This window comes from Thunnus maccoyii, chromosome 17 (genome assembly GCF_910596095.1).
Source record: "Thunnus maccoyii chromosome 17, fThuMac1.1, whole genome shotgun sequence".
NCBI lineage: Eukaryota > Metazoa > Chordata > Actinopteri > Scombriformes > Scombridae > Thunnus > Thunnus maccoyii.
Genome location: NC_056549.1, coordinates 26,385,165 through 26,396,596, shown reverse-complemented (window position 1 = coordinate 26,396,596; position 11,432 = coordinate 26,385,165). Strand labels below are relative to the sequence as shown.

The window sequence follows — 11,432 nt, the reverse complement described above, 5'->3', positions numbered from 1 at the left end:
TATCAGCGTATATGTTGGGCAGTACACCTCAAAACTTTCCCAAAACTATCACACATCAGCACAAAACAAGATGATGTTGGATGCAAAAAACAACAATTAAAAAATATATAAACATCTGCACTTATTACCTAAGTTTTTTGTCACAAAGTTACAATGTTGTGACTCAAGTCCAATAAGTAACAAGAAATGGCAGTACAGTACAGTGTTGCTGTTGTATAGTTTGTGCACCAGAGAGCACTGACAATTCTTTTTCCGCTGTAAAATGTTTTGCTCACTTGGCCAGTATTCTTGATAGCCAAATTTCAGTGATTCTTATCAAAGATCCTCATGGCATGTGTTAAAATGCATTAGATGATATATTTTTAAATGTTCAAATATCATATTAGCTACAAAAATCCAGTATCGGTCATGTGTTATTTTCTATCAACATGGCTTTATTTAATAAAAATCTTTCATTACTAGATTTTGCACTTTGTTCACTTCTGAAATAGTGATGAATTACAGTATTTTAAAAATATAAATACATTTTTTTTAATAACATTGCTCTGCCTTGTCTTCAGGGAGGTTGGCGGCCGCAAGCTAATGGTGGGAACCAGACTGGCTAAGGAGCTAGCAGAGTTCAGTGGAGACTTGTCTTTGGATGGCCTCCATTTCTGGAAGACAGCCTTCTCAGCCATGACACACCCCGCCACCACTATTACCTCATCTTCCCAAGCCCAGGGAGCTGAGGCCTCAGAGGCAAGTAAAGAGCAGTCTGAGACTGACCCATCCTCAGCCAGTGACAAGAAGGTCATCCTTTTGCCCTGCAAAAACCCACCAAGCCGAGAGCGTGTGCAGCTGTGGCTGGAAGCCAGGAAACAGTATGATATTTTACAAAAAGCGAGGAGAGACACAGGGCTACTGAAGAAGGAGAGAGTTGGGGTGGATGTGGATGAACATCCAGACAGAACTGAACAGTCAGCTGTTTCTAGCTGCCCAGTTGTGAAGGTTGAGCTGTGTGAGAGACTCTCCACCATCAGGACTCAAAGGAGAAAGAAACGCAACCTGTCCTTAATCATATCTCCCCTGAAGAATACAGCCTCTCAGTGTAAATCCACAGAGGTGAGTCCAGTTACAGATGAAGGTGCTGTGGATCTTGAGCAGGAGGGTGCAGAAAAAGATGATAATGATGATGATAAAACCAGCTCTCCAGAGTCCCCAGAGCTGCCTCCATGGCAGCAGTCATGTCAGTCCAGCCCCTCAGGGCCAGGCAAGCTAGATCAGGACAGGCAAGGTGAAAACTCTTCTGAACCCCTATCACCTGGGCTCTCTTATTCCTTGGAGAGATTAGGGGAGAATCTTAGTCCCACACTCCTTCATGTCGGTAACAGGGAAGAGGGGAGGACTATCCCACACCTCCTTCACAGCACTCCCTTTTTAAGGAGGCGGCAGGGAAGCAGGGAAGATCTGGAGCCAGTGTGCAGCACGCCCATATCTGAGGGTAAGAAAACAGCAGTTTCATCCTGTCTCAGGAACGCAGGGTAATGTGTGATTATATCTGTTGCTACTGTTGTCAACTCTTCTACTTTTTTACACTGTTGATTAATTCAGTCGTCTATGCTCTTCCTGTTTAATTTCTTCTGCAGATGATCCTGTTTCTCAGAGACTCCAGGAGAGGCGGAGAAGCCAAGCGGAGCCTCTGAGAAGAGTGTTACTGTCAACACAGATGAAGGTCAGACCACAAGTTTGCTTTTTCAGGTCTTTAATGCGGAGAGGAAACAGGGAAACAGCTTTAGAATACCAGTGCAGAGCTGTGCATGTAGACATATATGTGTGACATTCCATATATATACCCAATATTAGCTTGTTTCCCTGAACAAAGTCGCTGCCTCTTCCAGTTCAGCGTTTGAATTGAGCCTTAATGGTGCCTGTGTTGTCTTACTCATTTGGATGTTTCTCATGTACTCTTTGTTTTTTCACAGAACCAGTTTGCTGCTTTGAATATGCCAAAGAAAGATAACTCTCAGATTGAAGGTCCCAGCATAGCCAACTCTTATGGCTTCAAAGTCAGCATGCAGAACCTGCAGGATGCCAAAGCTCTGCATGAGGTGAGCTGCACCTTAGACTTTTCTGGTAAACACAGATGATCCTCACTCACATATATCAGAATATTTTTTAAAATCATCAAGTCGTTTTACATCTGTAGACTTGCCCAGTTAGTCTTCAGATTTAGTCGATTTTCTTGTAGTTCAGGGATGAATGACAGGCTGATAATCTGCTTCGAGACAGGTTATATCAGTCCCTTATAAAACCTTCAACGTCTTCTAAATTCCTTTTTAATTTGGGATAAAAAGAGTTATGTGGTCTAGTGTTGATATATGGGACTTAGCTGGACCTGTGTTGTAGTGTTTGGGAAGCTGAGTAGAACAAAGAATGTGGGAAAACACATGAGAGAAACTTTGGCTGGACAGAGTCCTCGACCAGCAGGGGCACACATGGTTTCAGGGTTTCAGATGTGGTGGACTCAGCCATTCTTGGAATGTAAACTTGTGGCTGGGTTTTACCACTGAATCCCATCTTCCATGGAAGTCATGAAGTCCATTAGGATTTACACTTAATATTCCTGGCACTTACAGGTGTTCTTATCAAAACAGATTTGCAGTAAATGCACTATTTAAAATAAGCGTTGCTAGATACTCAAATTTATTATTATTGTTGCTAAGTCATTAGCAAGGGGTGATATCTTTAATGTTGCAATACTAAAACTAAAAAAATGATCAGATAAGAGAGAACTGTTTGAAAAAGAAAATAAGAGCAAAGTTAGAGGAGATGTGGAATATCTGGAAGTAGTTTGGAGATAAAGGGATATGATCAAACAACAAGAGGGTGACATGATGTACTTCCTCTAAAGATGGTGGCTTCCTTTCAACCCAACAATGTTTTTTCTCTTTCTTCTTCAGGTCCAGTACCTAACACTAATGGGCATGGAGCTCCATGCACGAACCCGACGTGACCTCGAACCTGACCCCGAGTTCGACCCCATATGTGCCTTATTCTACTGCCTCAGTTCTGATGCTCCCTTGCCGGATGTAGACAGCACCCAGCTGACAGGTGCCATTGTGGTGGACAAAGACCACCAAAGTTGTGACCAAGGTGAAAGCTCACTTTCTCATAACGCTACTAAAATGAAAGATAATTGTCCCAAGATGTTTTATTATTATTTGTAACATCATTCAGCAGAGTTTAAATAGGGAACACTGTCGTTAAAGATCACATGATCACTACCTGTTTACAGTCAAGCTGATGAGTGTGTTTAAACGCTCTCAGCAGGTCACAGAGGAACAGCGCCCCTGCTGGTCAGGTCAGGTGTCTCTGGACTGCAGGTGACATACGCCACTGATGAGAAGATGCTGTTTCAGGAGCTGGTCACTGTCATGAGGAGGTGTGTGACAATAACAATACTTTATAGATATTGAATCAATCTCCAAAAGCAGCTACTGTATATTGCTCTTAAAACTCAACTCTGTGCTAATATGTTCATGTTCTGGCAGGTTTGATCCAGACATCCTGGTGGGGTACGAGGTGCAGATGCACTCCTGGGGCTACCTGCTCCAGAGGGCGGCAGCACTCAGACTAGACCTCTGTCAGCAGCTGTCACGAGTGCCAGGTAGGGCCACCAAAGCTGCTTCTATTAGCAAATGCACAGCAAGTTATCAGGGTTCAAAGCAAATCTTAATGTTCCTTAAAAATGTAATTTATCCTTTTTTTTTTAAGGTTCACTCCCTGGTGTTATCACAGCACCATCAAACTCAATGTTGAGCTGTTGGGCACTATTACAGAATATGGGATATCTCTCATTTGGAAAAAAACAGAAAATGTGGAGTAAAATTCAATTGAGCAACAATTGAGCAACCTACATGAAACAGGGAGCAAGAATGTAAAAAGCAGCCATAAACATTGTTAAAATAATAGTCATGTGGACTTTTCCATCTATGGGGTTCTCAGAACCAGAAATGAGTCTTTTCAGTGGGAGTTTTGATCTGAACTAAGCAGTCCTGTGGTCTGACTCACTCACTGGACTTCAAAGAGAGAGATGTGTGACAAGAAGTGTGAGAAGTTTCAAAAACTGCTTCAAAAGTAGAGCCTTCCAGGTTTAATATAATCTCACAGATTCCCCTCACAGACCAGTAACCACAGTACTAACCTGTATATGTCTAAACATTTCCTGTGGAAAAGTTATTTGCTGAGCTTTCCATTATTTACAGCATGCAGCAGCAGAGCTCACTGTGCTGTGTTCCACACAGTAAACCCCCGCTACTGACCAACTATTAGGGTCTTCTCTCTTTAATGGAGGCTGCGACACATCAGGACAAATCCATAAACAGACCATGGCACTTGTTAAGTGCATAGCTGCAAAATCCCGTACGTGCAACGTGCAGAAGTAATTATGGTTATAGTATTGAATCTTACAGTCAGAGTGTGGCTGCTGAGAGCTGCAGTATCTGTCAAACTGAAAGCGTGTGTGGGTGCACTATTATTTTCTTCTCTAGCAATTGTTTGTTTTTGAGCAATCTCTTGTTCTAGTCTGAAATCATTAAATCCAGGTCAAGGGAAAGAGTGTGTGTGTTTGTGAGTTTGTTTGTGTGGGCGGGTGAGTGTGTGGGTGGGTGTGTGCGCGTGCATGCGCTGCATGTGTGCTTGAATGTTTATGTGTGAACACACTTTAAGTACAAACATGTGTGGCCTTGTTGGAGTGTGTGTACCTGCACACATCTGGGTGTGCGCAAGAGTAGAGATGTGTGGGTACAGCAGAGTTTGTGTGTGTGAGTCTTAAGTGTTTCCCTGTGAGTGTGTGTGTGTGTGTGTGTGTGTGTGTGTGTGTGTGTGTGTGCGCGCGCACTAGCTGAATAGAGCGCCTCTGGTGGCTTCCCCTCCTCTTCTGTAATTGGCTGTCTGTCTGGCTCTGTGTGTGTCCTCAGGTGACTCCAAAGAGAACCGCTTCACCGCAGACAGGGATGAGTACGGGGCCGACACCATGACTGAGATCAACATCATCGGCCGCATCACCCTCAACCTGTGGAGGGTGATGAAGACTGAGGCAAGTGTCCCAGCATGACTTCAACCCCCTCCCACACACCCTGTCTTCACCATTCCAAGTTTTAGGCTGTGCCCGACTTTCATTTTCCACTCTCTCAGACAGGATTCTCACCAGTGTTGCGTTTTCTTTCTGCTACAGTGCGACTTTATTTTTGTATATTGGGCTTCATTTCAATCATTTTATTGAAATGTGAACTTTGAAATAAAATCTTTGCGATACATATCGACAAAAACATATATGTTCCATTAAAATGTGTTTTAACTTCTTTTCCACTGTCTCCCGTCCCCTCGCACATCGATTGTGGAGTTTTTACAGTGTTTTTCTTGTTAACTCAGTGGGTCTTCTCAGGTTGGTGTTACTACTGCTGTCTGCACGGTGCCAGTGTTAGGCTGTGAGCTCTGTTGTTTTTTAATCTAAAATGCTGATTTTTCTCAGAACACACAGGGAATCTCTTGGTCAGACACTCGCATGAGTGGCCGACCGTGACCACTAGTCTGAATTTCACCTAATTTCAGAGACATTTTATGAGCTTTCATGATATTTTCTCTCATTAATTTCTGAAAGAAAAGCAGAATATATATTTCTGTTACACAAAAATGTATTTATTTTTTTTTATAACTTTTCCTAATTTTTTCACCTCTTTCAGTATCTAAAAATTCTTCATATGAAACAGTCCAAGAAAGAAAAAATCTTCTTGGGTTGAACGAATCACAACTCACGTCCGCACAAAGGCCATAACCTATGATTAGTGGTCACGAGTAGACATTGTTTCATTTCAAGGGGTCACGAGCTAAAAACATTGGAAACCACTGCTATAAAAGATTCAGAAGTCTGTTTACAACAGAAAGGAAAGTGAGGGTGTTTTACAAATTGTACACTTTGTAGGACTATACCACATACTATTTTCCACCTGCTTTGATTAAAGGTGTTGTTTTTATTTTTTCCCCTTCAGGCGACGTTGAACAGCTACAGTTTTGAGAATGTTGCCTTCCATGTGCTCCACCAGCGCTTCCCCCTGTACAGCCCCCGCACACTGTCTGACTGGTTTGACCACAACACCCACCTGTACAGGTTTGTTTCCAACACCGTGCACACAAGGCTTCCTAATCATTGCTGATTTCTCTATTTGTATTTGAACCATCCAGACTTTTAGCTGGTTTTCTGTACAGCTTTTCATATGAAAATCACTGTATATAATGAATCCACTGATGTGTGTTTGTGTGTGTTAGGTGGAAGGTGGTGGACCACTATGTGAGCCGTGTGCGCGGCACCATGCAGCTTCTGCAACAGCATGACATCATCGGCAAAACCAGCGAGCTGGCCAGACTGTTTGGGATCCAGTTCCTCCACGTTCTGACCCGAGGATCACAGGTACCAACACACACACAAACACACACTTCCAGGTCTTTGTTGACTGTTTGTAAGGTTGAAAGGTGCTGCCTGTAGAGACATACCCCCAGAGAATCTGTCTACCTACCCTACACTGCAGCTGCTCTAAGCTCTACAGAGCAATTAGCTGGTGAACATGATGGAACATTTAGAAGCTTAAGAGCCAGATGTTTTTCTGAGGAGGAGACCAAAAACACAAAAAAGAAGGACTATTGGACTTAAGTTTGTTGTGTTTGAGAGAAACACAACTCCAATGAATGCTAATGTTGCTCTGTTATATCCTGTAAATAGACAGTAAACAGGCAACTGTTTGCCAACATTTTAGCCTTATCAACTTTATAGGGTGATAAAATGTCAATTTAGTCTTTCCTGCTTGTCCTTAAGTGTCCATAAAACCAGTAAGTGAAGCTCTGGGTTTAATGTTCTTAATGTTTGGGTTATGGTTGAGGAGGGCAATTAGTGCTTGATAGATGATGATGTCCAAGCCAGATAACTCCCAACACTTCACAGGGCTTCTAATATTTCATATTGAGAAATGATTGAAAACTGTTTTTACGTATCATTCATATCATATCATTTACATCTAGTTACCTAGAACAGCAGTTCTTGTAACACTGCATGTCTGTTTTACAAATGGATGTTGTAAATGGACAGTATCAATGAATTAATAGTGATTATCACAGCAAATTTTAGCACAGTGGAAACAAATGAAAAAAATGAATAATGATCATACTCCTTGCGCTCCCTCCTGCTCTCGTCCCTGCAGTACCGCGTCGAGTCCATGATGTTACGCGTGGCCAAGCCGCTGAACTACATCCCTGTGACGCCCAGCATCCAGCAGCGAGCCCAGCAGAGGGCTCCGCAGTGCATCCCCCTGGTGATGGAGCCCGAGTCGCGTTTCTACAGCAACTCCGTGATTGTTCTGGACTTCCAGTCGCTCTACCCCTCCATCATTATCGCGTACAACTACTGCTTCTCCACTTGCCTCGGCCACGTGGACAGTCTGGGAACGTAAGGACATGACAGGCCCACACACCTACAAGCGTGTACCCGAACTTGCTTAGGTTGCACGTCTGCCAGGAAAGTCTCCATCCAGCGCCGCCTTCCCTCCCTCATTATTTTTAATGGAACAGACACAGTCAGAGCTCGGCATGTTGTTCACAGCTCAGAGCAGCGAGAGATAGAAGTTAGGAAATATTTCATTTTTTTCAAGGGGATTACTGTAGTTGCATAGCAACAGCGGGAGCCGTGAACACTTCTTTTCAACATGTATATGTCTGCTACCCCAAGGTAAAAGAAAAAAAGACGTATGCTGGCTTTATGCTCCTCATCCTCAGCAGAGTAGAAAGTGGTAAATTAGCCCAGAGGGTAGTTTACTATTTCAGAATATCAATGTCAGCTGCAGTAGTTAGCAGACCAGTGGACTAGTTTCACTACAGTTGCACTACAGTTCATGTGTTTGATTCATTATAAGTGATACAATATTTCTTTTAAATCTAACAGTCATGTCTGCGTCAGCCTCATACCATGTTAGATGTTATTCGAGCATTGTGGTTTTCAGCTGACTGACCTCTAGATATTTGCAGTGATTCATCCTGTTATCATTACTACACATTTTCTGCAGGAGTAAGTCCTGTTTTTTATGCGTTTGATTTTAAACTACACTAGCATTTGTAGAATGAAATTTGATATTCAGATTTTGTTGAGTCGCTGCACCAAAGCTGCATTAGAGCTTTTATTGATTAATCAACTATCAATGCAATAAATGTAAATTCCAAATAATGGAACATGCAGAAAAGGCTGAAATATTTGCTCCAGATTTGTGTGAGAATGATTAGTGGATTAACTCATTAGTCGATCAGTAGAAATTGAATGATCAGTTAGAAAACTTTCTGGCTCCAGATGTGAGAATATGATGCTTTCTCTGTGTGATGTCATTGTAAATATCTTAAGCAATTTGAAGACATCAGCTTGGATGCTGGGAAATTGTGATGACTTAACGTTCCAGTATTTTACAGACTAACTGTTAGAGACCTGAAGAGGTAAAACAATCCAATATTTAGAGAAAAGTCAGGAAAATCTTAATATGAATTGTGCAACAGAACCATGTTTATCTTTCTCTCTATCTCATTAATTGTCTTGCATCCTCCTGAGATTTGAGGAGCCCAACCCCAACAATCCCTAGACTAAACAATGAATCAGTTAGTTGAAGAATCATCACTCTGTACGTTGTTTGTATGCTAGTCATGTCATCTTGACTTATCTTTTGACCATATTTGACCAAATCCACAGGTGGTAGTAAGGTATTAATACTCAGTAGAAGAGGTTTGGCTGTTGCTGGTGTAGCTCCAAAGTTCAGACGGCTTCCTGCTACAGTGAGGCTGCAGGCAGTGAGAGAAGCAGCTCCCAGGCACATCAACACCGCAGTACAGCAGACATAACTATTAAGTCACTCTTTGGTGTTTCAGTGGCAGCTGAGTGAAGATGCTGCAGTGCTGCGAGCAGCCCTGTGATAAGAGGAAGTAACAACTAACTACTGGAAAAGGATGATTTCTTTTCTTGAATGATATTCTTACACGTGTCTTTGTTTCAGGCCTGATGAGTTTAAGTTCGGCTGCACATCCCTGCGGGTTCCTCCTGACCTCCTCTACCAGCTCCGCAACGACATCACCGTGTCACCTAACGGCGTTGCCTTCGTCAAGGTACAGCACCCCCTGACCCCCCCACCCTCCCCCACCACACACTTAACACACAGCGGCCCCATTAAGAGTCATCTCCGAGTCCTCCAGCAGTGCAAGTTTATTAATGTGAAGGCCGAGCACGTCCGCAGAAACTCCACTTCACGCTCTACGTCCCTCCATTCATTAATTTAATTCATTCACTCATTGCTCGGCGCTGCCTGGCTGCTGTCCCTTACTCTCATTACATAACACACAGGCACAGAAGGGAAGGAAAGGCACAGAAGGTTTAGTCGGACTATGTTTTTGTTTCTCTACAGCTGGATTTTGACTAAAACTAGCCAGATGTTGTGAAGCCGGCTTTGTTATCTTTCTATTCCACTACTGTGTTTGTTAGATGCGTCCTCAAGAGCCCAACTATTAGAGTAGAGTTGCATAGCGTCAACTGTGGAATGTAAATGTGAAACATCAGTGTAAATGCCAAAGAATGCCAATCAAAACACTGGGTGCTTTGAATTATTTCTATTCTGGGATGTCACCCATACTCCGCCTATGTCAATAAGACAAGCTTATCAAAACATATCACATCATTCTCTGTGTACTGTATATCCTCTAAATACAGTATGTATGGACTTTAAACTTTCATTTGGGGATGAGTTTGATTTTGTAAAAACATGATTAATGATCTTTTTCATGGTGTTGTCATCCTTGTGACACTTATGTTAAGCTTGACAGAAAGAATAGAGCTAATGAGGAAAAATATTATATTATATATTATCATTTTTTCTTTACATTGATCAAAAACCTTTATCAAGCAACTCAGAATCACTGGCAGGAACTGCACTGGAAGTTAAACTAGGACTGGGAACATTCCTCACTCAGAATAGGACTTAATTTCTGAAGCTTCCTACACTGACTCCTACTAAGAGTGTGGTGTGTTGTTTTAGACGTTATAATAGTATATTGTAGTTTTTCTGACAGTTGCAGTGTGGAGTATTTGGAAAAAATCTAGAAATTATGTATGTATATACAGTGTAAAACAATGTGAAAGTTAACTCAACACATTACCTATAAAAGCTCTGGGCTGTAATATTGTGTTTCCATTACGTCACTCTGATTGGCTGCACAAATATCTATCTGAGGTGCTGTAAGAACCATCAATGTGTCATTTTTGTTGCCAACAGTACTGGTTGACAAAGACTTATATTATCACTGTTGCAAAGCTGCATTTTCTCTGTTGCCAAAAAGCATAGGGTTGTAAAGACCGTCACTCACAACAATCATTCATTTTTTTGTCAGAACAATGTTTCTAAAATAAACTTAATGTCATCAAGCTTTTCCAAAAATGTCCCCTGGTGACTCCTCAAGATGTTAGGACCCCTCTGGAGTTCTGCTACATATTAGCAGAGATACTGTAGGAGTGATATCCTAGTTAAAGTTGATTACATTCATTTACTCCTTTAAAAGTAGGACCAAACATGAGTCACTCTGATAACTTCCCTCTAAAATACTTGATAAATATGAGCCTGATATGTATCACTTGAAGGGACAAAACTATCTTACAACCCATAATTCATAGAGACTTGTAAGTTACAATCACCTTAAACCCTTTTGTTTGTCGTTTGTGTCCAGTCCTCGGTGCGTAAAGGCGTGGTGCCCAGCATGCTGGAAGAAATCCTCAACACACGTATCATGGTGAAGCAGTCCATGAAATCCTACAAGCAGGACAAAGCCCTGATGAAGCTGCTGGACGCCCGGCAGCTCGGACTCAAGCTCATCGCCAACGTCACCTTCGGCTACGCCGCGGCCAACTACTCCGGGCGCATGCCCAGCGTGGAGGTAAGATCATCAAATGTGACCATCAGCTGTCTGAGGAAGGCTCACTACCATGCTTGGATTCAGACTCAAACCTCAGTGGAAAAAGTTGAGACAGCAAAGACTGGGGAAAGCTTTGTTTTGGCTGTGTTTTCAAATTCCAACTCATTCACCGTATTTGAACCCATCTGTGCTTCTTTTGGAGAAGAGGAACGGATGTTACACCACATAGTTTCATGGGAAAAAGCATTTCTAGTCTATAATATAAAATATATAATATAAAAAAAAGACCTGGACTGTGATTTCAGGGAGAAAACGCACAAAAACACAAAGTTTTCATTTGTGGTCTCCAGGTTGGAGACAGCATCGTCCACAAAGCCAGAGAGACACTGGAGAGAGCCATCAAGCTGGTCAATGACACTAAGAAATGGGGAGCGCGTGTTGTGTATGGAGACACTGACAGGTAAACGGTT

General features: G+C 42.3%; 1 protein-coding gene across 3 annotated transcripts in view; it reads left to right on the top strand.

The window, feature by feature from the left end:
• The window catches only part of rev3l (REV3 like, DNA directed polymerase zeta catalytic subunit), a 75,785-nt gene that overhangs the window by 58,818 nt on the left and 5,535 nt on the right, over positions 1-11,432 (top strand). Inside the window, exons 14-26 of one of the 3 annotated variants that reach the window (XM_042389789.1) lie at positions 561-1,480; positions 1,626-1,711; positions 1,962-2,087; positions 2,940-3,132; positions 3,310-3,421; positions 3,531-3,646; positions 4,959-5,077; positions 6,030-6,148; positions 6,307-6,448; positions 7,233-7,477; positions 9,060-9,168; positions 10,777-10,983; positions 11,313-11,422. In XM_042389789.1, coding sequence (XP_042245723.1) covers positions 561-1,480; positions 1,626-1,711; positions 1,962-2,087; positions 2,940-3,132; positions 3,310-3,421; positions 3,531-3,646; positions 4,959-5,077; positions 6,030-6,148; positions 6,307-6,448; positions 7,233-7,477; positions 9,060-9,168; positions 10,777-10,983; positions 11,313-11,422 — 2,604 coding nt within the window. Of the gene's footprint in view, positions 1-560; positions 1,481-1,625; positions 1,712-1,961; positions 2,088-2,939; positions 3,133-3,306; positions 3,422-3,530; positions 3,647-4,958; positions 5,078-6,029; positions 6,149-6,306; positions 6,449-7,232; positions 7,478-9,059; positions 9,169-10,776; positions 10,984-11,312; positions 11,423-11,432 lie in introns of those variants that run through there. The other 2 variants (XM_042389788.1, XM_042389790.1) reach the window with 2 other exon arrangements.